The 22,407-nt window shown below is 35.2% G+C and overlaps 1 protein-coding gene across 3 annotated transcripts in view; it reads right to left on the minus strand.

Annotated features, from left to right (window-relative positions):
* LOC129921512 (lysine-specific demethylase 6A) overlaps window positions 1–18,406 on the minus strand; it is a 132,562-nt gene extending 114,156 nt beyond the window's left edge. For all 3 annotated transcript variants that reach the window (XM_056003371.1, XM_056003372.1, XM_056003370.1), the window contains exons 1-3: window positions 18,164–18,406; window positions 12,113–12,759; window positions 11,936–12,047 (exon numbers count right to left, since the gene is read on the minus strand). In XM_056003371.1, coding sequence (XP_055859346.1) covers window positions 11,936–12,047; window positions 12,113–12,759; window positions 18,164–18,231 — 827 coding nt within the window. In that variant the 5' untranslated portion in view covers window positions 18,232–18,406. The remainder of the gene's footprint in view (window positions 1–11,935; window positions 12,048–12,112; window positions 12,760–18,163) is intronic.
* Between the last annotated feature and the right edge of the window lie 4,001 nt (window positions 18,407–22,407).

Consider the following 22,407-nt stretch of genomic DNA (forward strand, 5'->3'; position numbering starts at 1 on the left):
GATTACTGAAAGAATATAAACAAAAAAATTACCAAAGTTTTGTCTAAAAATTTGGAAAAAAATCAAAAAAGTTTCCACGTTTGATTAAAAAAAATCAATATAGCTACCTTTAAACTCTTATTACATGAGAATGCCGCAACTAATTTTAATGTTTATGACCTTAAAATGTAGCTTAGATTTTAGAAATTGTTTTTGATTTTTTTCAAAAAAAAAATTTGTACACCCTTATACCAATGTACGAAACATACTTAAAATACCAAACATACGAAACGTATCAAATACATGAAATATACGAAATGTACGAAACACACGAAGCATGCGAAAGTAACGAAACATGCGAAACACACGAAACATACGAAATATGCGAAAAATGCGAAACATACGAAACATACGAAACATACGAAAGTAACGAGTAACGATATTATTGATGCGGGTACTTGGTACTAGTATCAAAAGTAACGTATACATGTCATTACTTTTACAGCCCTAGTCAGTGTATCTAAGCCTTTGTCAGTTTGTCTGTCTGCCGGCTGTCGTGCCTATCTGTCTATTAGGGTTCCCAACATTTTCGGAACCGATTATAGTATTTTGAGGAAAAACTGTAAAAAAATATAGAACTTTCCACACAAATATAATATTTATAAGTAAATAAAGAAGTCAAGGAATTTTTGTTAAAGTTGTTGCATATTATTGTTTGTAAAACCTTTATTTTTTGCACTTCTTGTAGATATTATTCAAATTTTTTTTTAGACAAAAAATTATCATAAGGTTTTTCATATTCAACATTTCAATTTTCGCCGTTTTGAGTTCATGAATCGTGATTGAAAAAATACTTTTTGTGAACTCTTCAGTAGCAGAAATGGAATATAAAATATCTTAAAAAACATTTAAGAGGTGCTTTAATTGCGTTAAAATTTAGGTGACAAGTTTAACCTAGGTTTAATTTTGACACTAGCGTTGTGAATAAAATAGGTTTAAATGTATCCTCCTGTAGAGAAGGCTAAAATTTTAACGAAGATGAAAACTTAACCTTAAATATTAACTCAATCAACACACGGCCTTAGTAGGCTAGGTTTAGGGGAGTTCAGATATGTACAAGCAATAAAGTTCAATCAACATAAGAAATATTTTTTGTTTTTCAGTCACCGACTAGCCATCGAACCGAAAGCATCGTTCGTAGTCTCTTGTGTGATTTTTATTTTGTGCTACTTTGCGCAAACCGGTATCTCCCGTTATACCACATTTCTCTTATTGAATAACAATCATTTTCGTTTTCTCTTTTGCTTGAAAAGAAAAATACACGTGTGAGTGCTATCTAACGTCTTTAAAATGCCTGGTCCCGCGGGGCTAGGTGGATCCCGTTACAGGCATTTGCCGCTTGATGTGGATTCATCCTTTTCCCAACCCAATAAAAAACATAAATCCAATATAACCCCAACTCCTTTATATACTTACCCCGAACTTCCAACTTCAACAAACACAAAAAATCCCAAATTTATAGTGATCTCTCCCAAATCAAATGAAAAGCCCATATCGTCCCTCAATCCTTTCCTATTAAAAAAATCAATTGACAATATATCCAAAGAATATGATCAAATTTCTCAATTGCGTGACGGCAACCTTCTTGTCTTAGTTAAAACAGAAAAAATTGCGGAAACATTCCTTAAAGTTGACAATCTTGCCAAAACTTGTCCAGTAATTGTAAAATTGCATGACAAACTAAACGAGTCAAAGGGCATTGCCTATGCCCCTTGTTTGATTAACACCCCAAAAGACGTAATACTTGAAGAAATGGAATGTCAAGGAGTTAAAGATGTTTATAAATTTACCAAAAACGTGGATGGCAAGCAGAGAGAAACCGGTTTAATTCTCTTTACATTCAACCTCTACTACACCCCGAAAACAGTTGACATTGGCTTTTTTAAAGCAAAAGTCACTGAATACATACCAAATCCAATGCGCTGTCGTAGTTGTCAACTTCTCGGTCACACGAGTAAACGTTGTACTGGTGAAGCAAAATGCGATATTTGCAGTCTCCCTCCGCACACTCCTCAACCTTGCACTAAAACTATGTGTGCAAATTGCTCACAAGCTCACTCGTCTTCTTCTAAGACTTGCCCTGCTTATAAAGAAGCCAAAGAAATCCTAACAATAAAAACCCACAAAAAATGCACAATGGCTGAAGCTAAAAAAATTCATAGAGAACAAAATAACATCCCCGCTCATTTCTCATCCTCATCAGAGTTATTTTCCGAAAAAACAAAGCAAAACGCGGATGATTCAGCAGCACAAATTCTAAATAAAGAAAGTGAACAAAACTCTCATAAGTCTAATCAAACTAACACAGCAAAATCAACTTTAAACTCTGAAAGCACCAAAACTAACAGTACAAATTCCACAATTCATAGCCTTGCCATAAATATACCTCAAAACACCATTATATCCACCACTTCCAATGATTATCATCCAACTTCTCCCAAATTAAACAATCATAAGAAACAAGATCTTAATTTAACTCAAGAACCAAAAATATCCGATCCAACTCCTTTACCTGATTTTTCCAAAATTTCAGAAACAAACCCAAACAACTCTATTACCACACAGCCCGATTCATCTGAAAAATCAAAAACCCACACATCTAATAAACAATCTCAATCCCCTATTTCAAAAGGAACTCAAGCTTTGCTTGAAAAACATAAATACTACGTAGAAAACCCAGACCCACAAGATGTCGATATGCTATAACTACACTAACATCGAACCACTACTTGACTCCGCTGATCGGGAATTGAGTCAACCGAGCTCTTCAGAGAGCTTGGTTGCCTCAACATCCGAGCCGCGGAGTCAAGAAACTGATCACCCCAATAACGACAACACCAATTTAATACAAAATGACTCAATGTCCACCTACATAACTAAAGAAAAAACCAAAATCCTTCAATGGAATATGAAGGGTTTTATTAATAACTACAATGAGTTGTGTATTCTTATTAAAGAATACATGCCAAGTGTGATTTCTCTTCAAGAAACTCACTGCGCAGCCAATTTCAAACCGAATATACCAAAAATATATGAAGGTTACTTTCATAACTTACCACAAAACGTAACATCAAAACAAGGAATAGCTATTTTAGTAAGAAAAGGTATACCACATAAACTAAAGGTGATTAATTCTCCCATTCTTACACTAGCAGTTGAAATTCAACTCCCATGTAATTTTACCATAATATCGATATATATACATCCTAATCAGTCGTTTTCCATCAATGATCTTGTTAATATAACTGACCAAATAAGCACGCCAGTTATTTTAACTGGCGATGTTAATTCATGGAGCGTTCTCTGGGGCTCCCCCGTAACTAACTGTAGAGGTGCGATCTTAGAAAGGTTTGTATCTAACTCTAATCTCATAATTCTCAATGATGGCTCCCCTACTCATTTTTCCACCCATCAAAGCTTCACACATATAGACATAACCACCTGTTCCCCTACATTGTTTCCAAAAATATCATGGATCGCATTAGAAAATCTTTACAACAGTGATCACTTCCCTATAATAACGACATTAACATCTAGTCAAACACTCGAAAAGTATCGTGTTACTCCCAAGTTTAAAACTGATCTTGCAAACTGGACCGTTTTTCAACACCATATCACACAAAATTTATCGTGCACGAACACTTCCTCAAACATTAATCAAGAGACAGCTCGACTTACTAAAGCGATTAGATCTGCAGCCAACCTCTCAATTCCCCAAAATTCGCCAAAACCTCCAAGTCGGAAGGTATCTTGGTGGAATTCAGAGCTCAACTCATTAAAAAAAATAAAAAACAAGGCATGGAAACTTTTCAAAAAATATCCTAACCAGCTTAACCTTCTCGCATTTAAAAAATCAAATGCTAAATTTCGTAGGGAATTAAAAATTTCAAAGGCAAATAAATTTAATGTAATTACATCATCAATAAACCCCACATCTTCTCCCTCTAAAATCTGGCAAGAAATCCGCTGTCTAACAGGTTCTTATACACCGCACTCTATAATGTGTATAGAAGACCAAGGTAAAAAAATCACTACCCCGAGCGAAATAAGTAACGTTTTCGCAAAAACGTGGTCAAATCTCTCCAACGATGAAAACTTTTCTTTGTCTTTCAGAACTAATAAAATTCAATCACTGAATTCACCTTTTAATACTAATTACCTTTCTTCTCAATCTCTACATATTGAAACACCAATTTCAAAAATCGAGCTCGAAAGCTGCCTCTCCAAATTAAAAGGCAAAACTCCCAGCAGGGATCGGATTTCTTATCCGATGCTGAAAAACCTTCCAACAACAGCTAAATCTAGACTTATACAATTATACAATAACATTCTTGATACTGGTATCATTCCACAAAGCTGGAAGTTAGCAACCATTCTGCCTTTACCAAAACCAAAAAAAATAAACACGAGTGTTAACGAGTACCGTCCAATATCACTTATTCCCTGTGCTTCTAAAGTATTGGAAAAAATTGTTGCGAAACGACTGCTTTGGTTTCTGGAATCCAAAAACCTTTTAAGCTTCAATCAAGTAGCTTTCAAAGCTAACAAAGGCTGTGACGACGCCCTCCTTCACCTCGATTATTATGTTACAAAAGCTCTATCGGCTCGAAACCATGTGACTATCTTGTCACTTGACTTCGAAAAGGCTTTCGATAGAATTGGTATACATCAAGTCTTAAACAAAATTAAAGCCTGGGGTATAGGCCCGAAGATTTTTCAGTACATTAAATCTTTTTTGACAAATAGAAAAATTTGTGTCAAAACAAATAATTGCTTTTCTGAATATTACTCTTTACAGAACGGTATCCCCCAAGGGTCTCCACTGTCAGTGGTTCTGTTTCTGATTGCTTTTGATGAAATTAGCTCTATAATATCAAACTATTCACAACTTGATCATTGTATCTATGCCGATGACGTGTACATTTTATGCAGGCATAACAGTCTTGTAGAACAACAAAATATATTCACTAACGTTCTTTCAGACATTTTAACTTGGTCCGATAATTCCGGAGCAAAATTATCTGTAGACAAATGCAAAACATTACATATATGTCGTAAAACATCTTGCAAAAAAAATACTTTTAACTTCAATAATGTAAACATACAAAATGTAAATACGTTAAGTATATTAGGTATTATTTTTAGTGATAGATATAATTTTAAAAACCATTGCATTGAGTTAAAAAAAAGTCTAGCTGCTAGGGCTAACATCGTTAAATACTTATCATGTAGTAAATCTAATGCTCATCTAAACACTCTATGTAACGTTGCAAGATCTCTGGTACTAAGTAAGATTGACTATGGTATTCTTATCTATGGTAACTCCCCAAAAACAACAATCAACATTATCAAAGCCCCATATCACCAAACAGTTCGTAGATGCTTAAACGCTTTTCCCACCAGTCCTATACGTAATATTATGGCGGAAGCTGGACTTCCTTCAGTCGATGAACGCATTCTTGAAAGCAGAGTTAAACTATATGTAAAACTGTCATTTACACAAGGCTCCATAATAAATGATGATGTTAAATCAATCTTGCAAGCAAAATATCCCAAGCGTATTCCATCAGCTCTATCAATCGCAATAAAAACCGCAAATTCAATGGAACTTCCTGTTGTGAAAAACAGTAAATACTTCCCAATGTTCCCACCTTGGTCTATTCAAAACTCATCTTTTATCATGGATTTGGCAGACTACACAAAGGGTAATACATCCAGCAAAATGTACCGAGCATTATTTCAAGATGTAACAACTTTATTGAAGTCGAATGGTTGGAAATTTGTATACACCGACGGCTCTAAAACCCAATACAGCACATCATTCGCATCAACTTACGAAGATGGTTCATTGCTATCTATAGGTTTATTAGACAATATAGCTTCAATTTTTACCGCCGAAGCATCAGCGATCCTTGAAACCGCAACTATAATGACAAAGCTAAACAACAATTTTGTTATATGCTCAGATAGTCGTGCAGTCCTCAGCGCAATTCTGAATCCAAACAACACAACAGTTATAATTAGTAAAATAAGAGATCTGCTGATAAAACATCAGAATAAATCAAAACTAATGTGGTTGCCTGGACATGTCGGTATTACCGGTAATGAACATGCTGATAAGGCGGCCAATGAGGCTCACTCTGCGCCAGTCAAATCGATCGCCAATATAACCAAACGTGATCTTCTGCGCGAAACCAAAAACAAACTTACACAACAACAACTCACTGATTGGCACAACAACTATCAACACCCATACAAATCAATCAACATCGACAAAATCAAACCATATTACCCAACCACCACCTCCAGACAGATGAACACTGTAATGGTCAGACTCCGTATAGGACACACTGCACTCACCCATCAACATCTTCTTAAAAAAACAAACCCACCAACATGCACTCTTTGTCAAACAACAATAGATTTGAAACACATTCTTGGGATAGGAGCATGCAAATCATTGACATCCAACACCAGCATCTACAACGAAACGTCATCAGTAGAAGAGATCTTGAAAAACTTAGATTCTGAGAATATCAAAAAATTATACAAATTTATCAAATCACACAACATTGAAATTTAAACATTTAAAAATATTTTTTTTTTCTTTATAAATTATGTAATTATATTATAAAGTACTTTATATAATATTATTTTTTTTTCATTTAAGAGTCAGAAGCTCTAAGCAGCTAGCACTTGTATATACATTAACATGTAAATTTTAATTTTATGTTAATAAATTATAATAATAATAATATTTTTGTTTTTGATTTAACAGTATACAGTTAACGTCGAAACGAAAACGGTAGATAGGGTAGGTGGTGACAGTTATCAGAAAAATAATAAAAAAAATCGCAGCCATATATATTGGGAGTTACATTGCGACCTGGCGACAAGGCGACATGGCGACAAGGCGACAAGTCGACATGGCGATAAGGCGACATGGCGACAAGCTGACATGGCAACAAGGCGACAAAGCGACATGTTTTTGATGGGAAGGTTCTAATACTCTACCAGCCGTTTATTAATTCGAAACAAAAATCTTGTGTGCAATTCACAAGTCGTAGAAGTGAAACCTTAAAAAATAATAATAATCCAAAGACAAAATAAGCCTCAAATTAAAGCGAGCAAAATAATAGCAGTGATTTTCTTTTTCTATTAAATTTAAATAAAACAAGGGAGTTTTACTTTAAAAAATTTCCAAAATCAAAGCTCTTTTAATGTTTAATGCTTTATTCAAAATATTTTTCAAATCGCTGCTATTTTTTTGCTCGCAGCTGTATATTATTCAAAACAATCATTTTTCATAAAAAATGGAAACAACATTTTTTTTTCTTCTAACACCATTAAATCCATTTTTTTATGACAAGTTAAAATAAAGTTTTATCATCTGAAACCTTATTATTTCACCTTTTATATGACACTTCAATCATATTTCTACCATGCCCACAAAAAAAGTAAGAATTTTTTAAAGCCAACCATGTCGAAATTTGAAACTGAGATTATCTATCTATTAAAACAAAAAAGTTATAATCAATTGATTTTTCCTGTCGTTTTTTCGTTTCATTGTGCAAATCACTACGACACTAAAGAAATTTTCAATTCAAAAATAAACAAATAGGGGAGTAACTAAAGGTCAAAAATTGGCAATGTTAGGGAACCCGGCCGAAGAGCTTAGATTTTGATGATCTTTTTTTTCAAACGTCGGTAATTTAAAATACTTTAAAGTCTATAGATTAAAAATTGCCGGTGTTGCCGTTTTGATTTTTTAAATTTAATTGAAGATTTTTGTGAACAAAACAATTTTCTTTTCAAAAATGTTTCTTAAATTTCATAAATTAATTGATGCCAAAATAAAAAAATATATGGGAGTGAGGAACAATCTTCCATCATTCAAGCGATAGATGCAATTTTTATTAAGTGACTTCAAACACAAAAAAAAATATTTGAACACAACGGCAACACCTGCAATATTTAAATATACATTTTTAAAAAGCTAGAAGCTTAGTCATATCTGTAAAATTAAAATTAAGTTAATTGAATTAAGAGCTTTTGAAAGAATGGTAACTGAACTCAGATTTTTGAAAAAAAAATATTGAAAAAATGTTAACATGTCGTTTATAAAACTTTTTCGTAATATAAAATGCATTTGTTTTCAAATTTTGTTGGCCGCATTTATTACACTGGTTAACAAAATTAAACTTTTTTTTGTTGCCGAAACAAAAATATACTTTTCTGAAGGTTTTCATTGTACTGAATTCGAATCCGAAGTAAAAAAAATTAATCAGCTCCCGTTTTTGAAATATTACCGTTAGAAAATGCAGCACTTCGGACCTTATTCTTTTATATATGGAAAATTGTTTGAGCATATTTAGTAACTGTTTTTATAAGAACTATTTACCACCTTTTTAAATCTGTTTAAATCTTTCCGATATCTTTTTTACTGTTCGAGATATCCTCACTTGTTTGGTATTTTTATAAATTTTAAAACGTCATTATCTTCTTTATGATATATGAAGCCAAACCCACTGACTTCAGCTTAAGATATCTCGGGCAATACAAAAGATATTGAAAAGATTTAAACAGGTATCGAAAGATGGAAAACAGTTCTTATAGAAACCGTTACTTTATATTTACTTTATATGCTCAAACAACTTTCCTTATACAAAAGAATAATATCCGAAGAACTCAAAAAAACGTTTTTTTGCATTTTATAACGGTAATATCTCAAAAACGGAAGCTGATTAGTTGTTTTTGATTCGAGTTCAGCACACCGAAAACCTTCAGAAAAGTATATTTTTATTTCGGCAACAAAACCCTTGTAAACCAGTGTTATGATTTGAAATTATAAAAGGAAATGTCAATATGTATTACGGTTTATGAAAAAAATTAAAAAGTATTTCATTTTCAAAGAACTTTTTTTAATAGAAGTTTTGAAAAAAAATTTCACTTATTTTTTTTTTAAGTTCAACATCTAAATATAAAAATTTTTTTATTCATTTAATAACCCTTACTGATGGAAGTTAATGTTCTAATTTACCAAAGTCTTTGAGAAAATTAATTATTTTATTATTAAATTTATCAAAAAAACCCATTGAAATTGAAGTAATTTTTAATTTTTTTTTTTTTTTTCAAAAGTGTGATATATATTACCTTTTCTGCTTCGAAATTCAACTGATAATATTTATTGCCAAAAATTTTTTTAAAATAAATTCATATTTTATTAGAAAAAGTTTGGAAAAAAGTCATTTTCAATTTTTTTAATAACATTTTTTTTTTTTAATTCTGAGTTTGAGGACCATTTTTTAAGAGGATTTACATTTAAGAGATAAGAATGAGCTTCTGGCTTTTTAAAAATGTATTTTAAAATATTGTAGGTGTTGACGTTGTTTTCAAAATATTTTTTTTTTGTGTTTGAAGTCAGACTATGAGAAAATAGCATTTATCGCTTAAACGATGGAAGATTGTCCTTTACTCCCTTATATTTTTTTTTCCTTAAATTACCTCCTAGAGAATCTTTTGCTATCATTTGTTTTACGAAATTTAAGCAAAAAAAAATGGTTTTGTTGAAAAAAAATTCAATTTTAATTTAAAAAAACAATACGGCAACATCGGCAATTTTTAATCTATAGACTTTAAAGTATTTTTAATTACCTACGTTTGAAAAAAAAATCGTCAGAATCAGAGCTGTTCGGCCGGGTTCCCTAATAATTTGCTTTAGTTACTCTACTAAAACATCAAATTAATACAAAACGCATAGTCTGAACGAAATTGTAGTCAATTCAGTCAGAGAAAAAAAAGACAAAAATGTAATGCTGATTCATCTCTCATGACGAGTGCTACCAATACCCACTTTTTTTGATTTAATTATTTTATCTCAGTGAAATTAATTTATACATATATTTATGATGAAAAAGGCAATTATCAACTATGAAGCGTTGAGACAATTATCGAGTTTTGAGTAATCGTCGCGTCGTTTAAAGTTTTACAATAATTATAACTTTTTGATAGAAAATGAAAAAGATTTAGAAAACAAGTCTAAAGCTTCTGAACTAATGACACTAGAGGAAAAACAATTGAAGAAGTTGTGACACCTTTAGATATCCGCTGAAAAATGTTCAACTTTTCAAAAATGTCACTTAACCCCTTCTAACTCTTAAGGTTTCATAATGTTGAAGTGGCAAACACTAGTTTTTTCCTAAGTTTGAATGAATATCAATTTAAAATCTCAAAAAATCTGAGTACCTGTTAAAAATTTTCCACAAAAAATATTATTTTAATGGGTCAGTGGTTTAAACATTAATTTAAACAAATTGGCATGCATTCAGAAAAAAAAAAATAAACAAACTGAAAGAAAAAATTATGTTCAACTCAATCATACTTATTAATAAGTAACCACCATTTCGTTGCAACCCGCATTGTAGAAAATTAACGTTATATTAAATGATAGGTCTACAATAGGAAATATTAGTATTAACGATAGCAGCGGGGTGCTTGAAGGATTTCAAATTATTTGCAAAAGTCATGTTAACTTCTTGTCCATCGTACAAAATTGCGGAAGCACTCTCTATCAATCAAAATTAATATTTTTCTTTCCTTTGCCAGCTTATTAGTTCTTGGTATATAGAAACGTGGAAACAAATTTTTTTATTAATTTTTTTGCAGCACACTATTAATCTAAATTGTAAAATTTGCAAGCATATTCGCTCTATCAGTTCTTTGACTTTCTACTTAAATATAAGGTGACCGATCCAAAAGTTAATCAGTTATTTTTTTACCGTTGTTTAAGCCATTATAAAAGAAGTTCAAAATGCAAAATGTGTTGGATTATACGCAGAAATGGTGCCTTAGTATTGAACTCTTGAAATATTCTTTTACGAATATTATATTTTTTGTGCAAGAGGGGTGAATGAAGTATAATATTTATGAAGTATAATAGAGAACTCTTTGAGTATTAATGGTCTTCCAGTCCCAGCTGCCCGGTACGAGACAGTATGCAAGTACAAACCAATACTTCAAAGATCAAGCAATAGCACATTCCAGAGCATTAGTTTTAGACAACTGAAGACAGCGTGTTAGAGTTTGTGCGTCAGAAGCGGATCGGAAAACCTTTAATCAACCAAGTAAGTTGTATGGATTGGGTGTTTTTCTTGGCACTATTTACTGAGTCAAGAATGCTGACATAGATTCTTAGCAGAGTGGTCCGTAGGGGACCTGTGATTACATTTTTTAGGTTTTATTCCTATTCAAGTTGATAGATATTCAGGGTGCTACATATTTAACGAGAGAATTCTCCCAATTTATTTAGCTGAATTTGCTATTAATAATTACAATATATATTATAATAGGTATATAAAATATAATATGTTATTTACAATGGCATTGGCAGTTAAATAGATTGTTTCACAAAACTTATTACTTCTTTTTTTAAATTCAAACTTATTACTTAGTTGTTTAACATTATTTGGTAGATCATTGAAAAGTTTAAACCCTTTAAAAAATCAGACTGTTTTGAGATCTTGCATTTCTTAAAGCTTACAGTCTTATATCCTGTCTATTTCTTATAAAGGAAGTCATTGCTCCGGCATTTTCTAGAATTCCTTCTCCTAATTTCCCTGTACGCAGTGATGAGGTACTTTGTTTTACTATGCAAATTCGTTAAGTTTTCTACATAATCCGTCTATTACATAATTTTACTACTAAGTTTTACTTTTAGTTGCTGCTTGATAATAACCATTTGACCCAATTTGTAATCAATATTTAGTTATTTAGTCAATTTTTACTATATTTTTGTTTTAAGCTGTCAAAAGATATCATGTTTATTGTGGTCTGAAAACTTTGCGTTTGTTGAAACAAATAGAAATACCTATTTATCAATATTAAAACTATTACTTACTTTTTATAGACGTTAAAATGAAAATAAACCATTCCCAGTCCGTAGAGAAATTCATGATTCTGCCAGTAATCTGCTTCGCATGCTGCAAAATATCTCTGGTATGCTGATAATGCTGCAAAATAATAAAACACAAACCCTCATATTAGAACATAATTCTGAAACCACTTGATTTTTTACCTTTATCATATTCTTCCAATAGCAAATGTAAATGTCCTAATTTACAATAAGTCAATGGATTCAATTCAATATCATCTTCGTTTAATTCTTTCGAAATAAGTTCTTTATTATCTTTCTCATCTTGTTTTTCACCATCTTCATCGGGTTCGGCAGTAGCAGCTTTAGATATTGCTTCCACTTCCAAATCTTCTGGTTCTGGTTTTATAGATTTATTTTCTATAATTATTGCCGAATCTAAAGATGCTTTATCCGTTAGTTGAGAATTTTGGGTCTGTGAGTCATAGTCGTCCAATTCAAGTTTGATTTCTTTGCGCGAAGAAAATTGAGAAGGCGGTGGTGGTGAAGGCGGTTGTGGTGGGGGTTGTAATAATTGTTGTTGCAATTCATCGGGGATTTCAATTTTTGTATCACTAACGGTTATTTCTTGTAGAGCAGCCGATACAGCAGATTTAGCAGTACCAGCAGCTTCATCATCACTGTCATCATCATTATTCGATTCGCGTTTATTGTTTGTGGTTATTTTGCGTTCTTCTTGCTGGCACCGCGCAAGAATGAGTATATCCTGGAGGACGCCAATCACTTTATTAACAAGCTTTCTTTTTCTTCCATGTTCTGGTTCACCCAGCCGCAAGAAGCCGAATTCCCGACTACGAAAATAAAATGTTTTGTTATAAAAGTTTTGTTATGATTTTGATTAATTTAAAATTAATGATAGGTAAACTGAAAAAAAAAACACGGAAAGAAAAAGTCGGCTAGACCGAACTTTTCACGCCCTAGCGAAGGCTATTTAAGGAATTTCGTGGAAGAATTTATTTAAATTTTTATTTATTAATTTAATTTTAGCCTGATTCACAATATTGCGCGACAACGAAACGAGAACTTTGCGTTTTTTCATTTCATTTTCGATCTTACGAAATCGATTTAAGCGGCTTTAAAGATAAAATAGTGATCGCAAAATTTTCATTTGGAGAAAGGTTTTTTTTCATGTGTCATAGGAAAGGTCTCAATGTGTATATTTTGTCTGATTTGTATCAATGGCACAATATAACACACAGGTAAAAATATTTACTTTGACTGTAGAAATAGTAAATTATATAGTATATTTAGTTCTAATGTTTATAATGTATTAAATGTTTGTATTATATTTAACGTTGTGATGATACATTGGACAGTGGAATTTCCATAAGTCAAACTCTTTAAGGGCCAGTTGTACAAATATTTAATCCGTGGTTCAGCAACTTCTATCTTCTGAATTCGGTGGTAAAATTTATTTTAGCACTGGTTCTAGGTTCAATAGCTAAAGTTGAAATAGCTAAAGTTGAAATAGCTAGAGTTGAAATAGCTAAATCCATCCTTGAACCAGAGTTGATCCACTGCTAATGCACCGAAATCGGCGATATAAATTTCTGATCCGAGGCTGAACCAAGTTTGTACAACTTGCCCGAAATGTAGGAAGAAAGGTTCAGTTAGAGAAACTACGACCAACCAAAGCAAAAATTGTGAATTTACTGTTTTATTTAATTACAAGGAGGTATATAAACGAAGCAATCATTCGTTGACATAATTTTATTCCATTTTGATTTGTAAGTAACTTTAATTGCATGAATGTGGTGTACTTATGTATGTCAATCATATTTTAAAGCTACAATTTTCTTTTTGATTCCACTCAAAACTATCGCTGATGACCTTCACATTTTGTTCAAAGTAAGCTGTTTTTTTTTTTTTGCTTTAGGAGATTATGACTCGCAAATTCCATCATTATCAAAGCCATCCCAGCTTAACTCACTTTTAAAATGTATTAAAATTCGTTAATAATCACAGAAGACTCAAATTAATTTAAAAATAAAAAATAAGTGAAACAAAAGGGGGTTTCTCAATTAAGAGTAACACTTTGAGCTTAATTAAGTATGTATCTAAAAAAAATTACAAAATGCTAAATTAATCACAGTATACTAAACCCCCTTTATTTAGTAAACTGAGGGGTTTTTACCGATTTATAGCAAAAGTTCAAGTTAATGGACTTTTTGTGATCAAATGCAATCGAAAAATAGAGAAATTTAAGTTACAGACATTCGAAAAATTCATGAAAATAAAGTTAAAAAGGCAAAGTTCTCAATAAAACTTTGAGTAAACGAGAAATTCTACAAGAAAGTTGGGCTGCATTAATTCTTATGGAAACGGCAATTTAGGATATCTCATTTTTTATTAAAACAAAAAAAAAGTGATAGCAAGCAACTGAGAATTTATACAGCAATTTTTGAATATATTGTTGTTATTTGGTCTAAGTGTTACAAGTACAGAGTTATATCCAAAATTGCATTTTTTTACTTTAAAAATATGGGACTCAATTCATTTGGTTTCTATTAAATAAAATACCATTCGCTTTTTTTCTAGAACTGTAAACTATTAGATCCTAAAAATAATCAGAAAAAATTTCTACTTATTTTATTTTACACAGAATGCCATATTTGATGGTTTGGATAATTTGCAAGAAAGTTCAAAAAACAGCTTTTTTAATCACAAACAAATCTACTTAATATTGAAAAATGTTTTTTGACCTCGAATTTCTAGAGAGCAAACGGGGCTAAATTCTTAAATTGGCGTTTCTCTAACAAAAAAAAAAACAATTTCTAGTAAAACGAATGGAACAAATGACTAACAATCAGCTTTTTTTCAAATTAATGGCAAGATTAAATAAAATGTTTATTTTATTTTTGATTCGAGATCCTTATTTCAAGCAAGTTTGTATGAGGAGACTGGCTTTATCCTTGTTGTTACTGTTATTTGAAAAATCAAATTATATGCCCAACGTTTCGACAGAGTTACCCCTGTTATGGGTGTTAAATCGTAAGCAAAAAAAGCGATTGATCTATTTGTATTTAAACTAAGCGATTTCGAACGTTCTTGAAGTTTGAAATAAATAAAAATAGAGTATCAATTTGTTTCGCTTAAGCGACTATTCCCTTGAAATCGTTCACTAGCGAGTAAAACACTGCATAGTAGATTCTTTACAAAGTATTCCTTTTTTTAGTCAAATCGAAGATAGCATTGAACTTTTCATCCGTTGTTGTAACTCTTTTTTCACTGCAGTTTTCAGTTGATCGAGACTGTTTGGAGTTGGATTTCGGTCGCGAATGCATCTCTTCAACAATTTCCCACACAATGTTCTATTGAATTTAAATCCGGAAAGCTGGCATATTAAAATCTTGAAGATATTCTCAAACCACTCTAGCATGCATTATCGTGCATCAGAATAAACTGTAGACCAAATATAGGGGTGATTGGAATCGTATGCGGTTCGAGGATATCTGCCAAGTATCTTCGGTATCTTATGACTCACCTCTAAAAAGATCGCAATTTGACAAACAGACTTCAGCAAATCTCTCTCCAAATGTTCCCCTCAATCATTTTATTCGATACCTTGAGTTTAAGATCATACCTGACTCATTTGAGAAAATAACCATGACTAAAGTAATAATAAGACTTTTATGAAAAATAAATAGGATGCGCGTTAAATTTAAGCAGGAGTGTAGATATTAATGGCTTAATTGAGATCTTTAAAATAGTTAATTTATTCCATAGTGAGAAGATCCAAATTCGCATCTCTTTATGATGTTTGTCTTTATTTTTCAGGCATATACCTTTTAAACTCTACTGTTTAGAAAAATACAGCTCCAATAAAGTAATACAAGTTAAAGGTGATCTCCATCTACTTTACCTGCATTGATAGAGGCCGATGATAGTTTTCTTATTTTAAGTTTTTTTTTATGTTTTAAAACAAAAAAAATTTCTAATAATTTCCGCAAAAGCTGTATATGGTTGAGGATTAAGTGGAAACAATTCCAAATTTTCTCTATACACATCTTGCTCTTCTTCTTATCTTTTACAAGGCGAACATTTGGCAGAGTATTTTTATTATAATGATCCCTGAGATTTAGCCAACACCTATATTAAAGGTCTTTTCCACCTCCATAATTGTCAGCCATTTTTACTTAACCTTACCTTACCTTCATTGGCTTTTGTCAAGAGTTTTTCACACTTCTATTAATCTTCTATTGTTACATCGGCTGAAGGTGTGTGAGCAAGTAAAAATTCTAGTTTTCAAAAATTTGGCATTCGCTAGAGCGTATGTTTTTAAATACAGTCAACTCCTTTTAAGTTGAACTCTCTCTAACTCGAATTTACCTCTAACTCGAACCTATGTATTTTCGTATTAAAGTTCGATTTAAAGGGAGTCGACTTTATATTAAATCGACGTTTTATATAACTAAGATATTGATGACCGGGCTTGTTCGTTTAAAATAACTCCAGCCTATCAGACTCGCGGTAACATATCAAGTTTTTGTTGTAAACTTCGTAGAAGGGTTGCATTCTGCTATGACTTTCGGCGAACTTTACAATGTGCCATTTTAACCATTTGGTCAAAACTTATAAGAATTTTTGCTTAAAGGTTTGACGGCACTATGAGACCAAAATTATTAAAGTTACCAACGTCAGCTGTTTTTTTGCCATTGCTATTCGCAAAAAAAAAACACGCAGCTGCCGATATTAGCAGAAGCTATGCCATAGATAAAATTGTGAAGAAGTGTATAAGTTTACGTTTTCTTTTCTCTTGGTTCATCCATATAAATTTTTGTTCAATGTTGATATTTGGGAAATCCTACTGCAGATAGCTTTGCTTAAAAAAAACACGCTTATCGTCACATTCTGCATGGCTTATATTATATATATTATATTTGTTCTGAAACGTTATTGTACCATGAAGAGTAAATACTCAGAAAATATAATTAAGCAGGAACCTGAAGGGCTTGAAATTGAAAGATCGCTTTACTATTCTGTATTAACTCGCAATGGAGCAGAAAAACTTTGCATGATGATGCCTAAACTTTTGAATTTATCCCAAATTTATCCTAAAGCGATAGTTCATAGTCAAAAAACGACAATCGTTGTTTTTTGACTATCAACTATCGACTATCAAGTTAGCCGATTCCCCCCAGATTTCTATGGAAATGATTTTCTATCTCTAAATGAGTCATTGTTGACATTCTCTTCTGCATTAATTATTTGCTGTTTTAAATTTACATTTTTGGTAAATACAAGTTTTCAAGTATATTTCAAAACACAAAATAATAAAAAAAAAAAATCATTTGCTTTCTACAGTGCGTAGGCAAATTAAAACGTACAAAAGGATTCGCTTAGAATCAAAAATTTAAATAATTCTTCTGCTGCAATAGCCAATTTTTCATTTAAATTTCCAAGATTTATCAAGTAACTCTAACAAAAAATTGTATAAAACAAGTTGACAGATGAATGATTGATTCGATTGGAGGGGCAATCCCAAAAAAAAAACCAATTATGTATCATTACGACCAACTTAAGATAAAACCCTATTCCAATCAAGATAATACAAATTTATCAAATTTCATGAAACAAGCCATTTTTAAAACTACCGCTTTTCCAATTGCATTGCAGCAAGATCTCGCAATGGAGCTATTGCTCCATCCGCTTGCATCAAAACGAACCCCCAATTTTTTGGTTATTGCTCGCTCTAAAGCCACAAGACCCACCCCATTGTCAAGAGTTAGTTGAGAGGAGGAATCTGGTAGTGTGTGAATACTTTTTAAGTATTTACCTGCACACCCGTCCAGAAAAAAACCTCAATTCAACTTATGATCAAAAAAAAAAAGTTTAAAAAAATATAAAACAAAAAAAAGTGTGTGCCCAGCAGAGACTCCTACTGGAAATTTTCTTTCTTTCTGTCGATCGTCAAACAGAGAGACTTCGATGACGGCGACCTGTGCCTGTCCCCCAGAACAAAATCAAATCCCAACCCAGTGGACATAAATTTATCAAATTCATTTGCATCAAACATTTCATGAGAATTTGATATGAATTGAGAAAAATCTTTTAGCCATTAATTTTAATAAAAAATTATAAAGAAAAAAATCCGCGCGTAAATGCGAATGCTAAATAGAAAAAAAAAGTTTAAAGAAAAAAAAAATGGAAATAAACTTGGTTGTGTGTGGAAAAAAAGAAGGAGAAATGTCAAACCTGTCTAATTCTGACAGAAACATAAGGTCCTCGATGGTTAAGCCTATTTCGTCGCTATCAGCGTCCATTGCACTTGTGAATTTTTGTTCGCAAAGGCGTTGTTTATTGATAAATATTTAATATTTTCACTTGTAAATGATTATAGAAAAATATATTTGAATTTGTTTAATTTTACATAAGAATTTTTTTATATATTCAAGATAGATAAACAACACAACTTTTCACATTTTAAATGACACGTCCCGCCATATTGAATTTCGAGTGAACTTTTTTGTGTTGGATTTTAATGGTGTGAAGTTGGTAGTACTGGAATATTTGGGAATGTTGTGGAATTTTATTTGGGATGTGTTGGGTGAGTGGAGTTGGAATGGATGAATTTTTGTTGTAGGTTATTTTTTTAAAATGAATTTTTGGGATATTTTTATTATTTATGAATTTTCTTAAAAGCCTGGTACGCAGCTCGCGCTAAATTTTAGCTCCCATACAAATTATCGAAACATTTTATCTGAGCTAAAATGGATCCCATACAAATTATCGATAACTTGTATGGGAATTTTATCTCGGCTAAAATTTAGCGCGAACAGCATACCAGGCTTAAAGATGGAAGAAAATTATTGGGGTATTCTCGTAAACGCGGAAAACCTATAGAAGCAGTAGAAGCCTTAAAATTTTCTATCGGTAGAAATGAGCTATCAACATTTGTATGGGAAATAAATTCTGCAAAACATAGAATTTTATCCCACAAATTTGAAGCAGACACCGTAGAAAGAAAAACCTGATAATCTTTGGGTGAGCTCAATCACCTTTCGGATAGACTCTACCTGGGATACCCGTATGTGGAACATCGTTTTGATCGACAAATATCATATATACAAAAAACCACAAATAAAATATATAAATAGTGTCCCGGACATGTCCCGGACGTGTCCCGGACGGATTGGGGACAAAATCCCGAAAACCGAAACCCCAAATCCCGAAAACCCAAAATCCCGAAAACCCAGAATCCCGAAAACCAAAAATCCCGAAAACCCAGAATCCCGAAAACCCAGAATCACGAAAACCCAAAATCCCGAATGGGATCCCGAAATCCCGAAAAATTGTATAATTTTTCGGGATTTCGGTTTCGAAAACAATCCTAAAGGCCAGTTGTACAAACGTGGTTCAGCCTCGGATCAGGAATTTAACTCGCCGATTTCGGTGGATTAGCACCCAAGTAATAATTTAGGTTTCGTAAGGGTTAATGCAAGCTATTTTTTTTACTTGTTTCAGAAGAAGGACAAGTCTTATGCAAATCATTTTGGCGCACATTACCGAATTTCCCCAAGACCTTCCTCCACAGGCAATTAACAAGCTAATAGCTTGTGACGAACAGCGTAAAACGACCTTACGCAGGCCTTTTTACACAACAATGAAACATTTAAGGGAAACTATAGCTTCGCTAAGGAAACTTTCATTTGCATTGGATGTTATAATAAGGCCTTACGGAGGTTGTTATAAGATGTTGAATTTATGAATAAAAAAAAGATTTTATTGATTTTTTTTTCTTTTAATTTTTTTCTTTTTTGTTTTTTCTTCTTTTTTTGCCATGTCAATGCTTTTCCTGTCGTTCTGAAATGGGAAGAATTTTATTTTAATTGAAAAAGAACAGATTTTTTTTTATTTCACAAATGGCCCCGCCAGGAATCGATCCCACGTACCTCTGCATACCAAGCCAGCACCTTACCAGTAGAGCATACTCGAATATTAAAGATGAGTGGCAAAAAGGGAGCTAATTGAAACCTCACATGTCCCTGGACATGTACCGGACATGTCCCGGACATGCCCCGGACGTGTCCCGGACATGTCCTGGACATGTCCCAGACGTGTCCCGGACATGTCCCGCCAGGAATCGATCCCACGTACCTCTGCATACCAAGCCAGCACCTTACCAGTAGAGCATACTCGAATATTAAAGATGAGTGGCAAAAAGGGAGCTAATTGAAAATTCACATAAAAATGCAATGTCCCGGACATGTCCCGGACGTGTCCCGGACATGTCCCGGACATGTCCCGGACGTGTCCCGGACATGTCCCGGACGTGTCCCGGACATGTCCCGGACGTGTCCCGGACATGTCCCGGACATGTCCCTAACGTGTTCCGGACATGTCCCGGACATGTAGCGGACGTGTCCCGGACATGTCCGGGACATGTACCGGACATGTCCCGGACATGTCCCGGACGTGTCCCGGACATGTCCCGGACATGTCCCTAACGTGTCCCGGACATGTCCCGGACATGTAGCGGACGTGTCCCGGACATGTCCCGGACATGTCCCGGACGTGTCCCGGACATGTCCCGGACGTGTCCCGGACGTGTTCCGGACATGTCCCGGACATGTCCCGCCAGGAATCGATCCCACGTACCTCTGCATACCAAGCCAGCACCTTACCAGTAGAGCATACTCGAATATTAAAGATGAGTGGCAAAAAGGGAGCTAATTGAAACCTCACATAAAAATGCAATGTCCCGAACATGTCCCGGACGTGTCCCGGACATGTCCCGGACGTGTCCTGGACATGTCCCGGACGTGTCCCGGACATGTCCCGGACGTGTCCCGGACATGTCCCGGACGTGTCCCGGACATGTCCCGGACGTGTCCCGGACATGTCCCGGACGTGTCCCGGACATGTCCCGGACGTGTCCCGGACATGTCCCGGACGTGTCCCGGACATGTCCCGGACGTGTCCCGGACATGTCCCGGACATGTCCCGGACGTGTCCCGGACATGTCCCGGACATGTAGCGGACGTGTCCCGGACATGTCCCGGACATGTCCCGGACGTGTCCCGGACATGTCCCGGACATGTCCCGGACGTGTCCCGGACATGTCCCGGACATGTCCCGGACGTGTCCTGGACATGTCCCGGACATGTCCCGGACGTGTCCCGGACGTGTTCCGGACATGTCCCGGACATGTCCCGCCAGGAATCGATCCCACGTACCTCTGCATACCAAGCCAGCACCTTACCAGTAGAGCATACTCGAATATTAAAGATGAGTGGCAAAAAGGGAGCTAATTGAAACCTCACATAAAAATGCAATGTCCCGGACATGTCCCGGACGTGTCCCGGACATGTCCCGGACGTGTCCCGGACATGTCCCGGACGTGTCCCGGACATGTCCCTCACGTGTCCCGGACATGTCCCTCACGTGTCCCGGACATGTCCCGGACATGTCCCGGACGTGTCCCGGACATGTCCCGGACATGTAGCGGACGTGTCCCGGACATGTCCCGGACATGTCCCGGACGTGTCCCGGACGTGTTCCGGACATGTCCCGGACATGTCCCGCCAGGAATCGATCCCACGTACCTCTGCATACCAAGCCAGCACCTTACCAGTAGAGCATACTCGAATATTAAAGATGAGTGGCAAAAAGGGAGCTAATTGAAACCTCACATAAAAATGCAATGTCCGGGACACGTCCGCTACATGTCCGGGACACGTCCCGGACGTGTCCCGGACATGTCCCGGACATGTCCCGGACGTGTCCCGGACATGTCCCGGACGTGTCCCGGACATGTAGCGGACGTGTCCCGGACATGTCCCGGACGTGTCCCGGACATGTCCCGGACATGTCCCGGACATGTCCCGGACGTGTCCCGGACGTGTTCCGGACATGTCCCGGACATGTCCCGCCAGGAATCGATCCCACGTACCTCTGCATACCAAGCCAGCACCTTACCAGTAGAGCATACTCGAATATTAAAGATGAGTGGCAAAAAGGGAGCTAATTGAAACCTCACATAAAAATGCAATGTCCCGGACATGTCCCGGACGTGTCCCGGACATGTCCGGGACACGTCTGGGACATGTCCCCTACATGTCCCCGATGTGTCCTGGACGTGTCCCGGACATGTCCCGGACGTGTCCCGGACATGTCCCGGACGTGTCCCGGACATGTCCCAGACGTGTCCCGGACATGTCCCGGACGTGTCCCGGACATGTCCCGGACGTGTCCCGGACTTGACCCGGACATGTCCCGGACGTGTCCCGGACTTGTCCCGGACATGTCCCGGACATGTCCCGGACATGTCCCCTACATGTCCCGGATGTGTCCCGGACATGTCCCGGACATGTCCCGGACGCGTCCCGGACATGTCCCGGACGTGTCCCGGACATGTCCCAGACGTGTCCCGGACATGTCCCGGACGTGTCCCGGACATGTCCGGGAAATGTCCGGACGTGTCCCGGACATGTCCCCGA

Source organism: Episyrphus balteatus, chromosome 1 (assembly GCF_945859705.1).
Source record: "Episyrphus balteatus chromosome 1, idEpiBalt1.1, whole genome shotgun sequence".
Lineage (NCBI taxonomy): Eukaryota > Metazoa > Arthropoda > Insecta > Diptera > Syrphidae > Episyrphus > Episyrphus balteatus.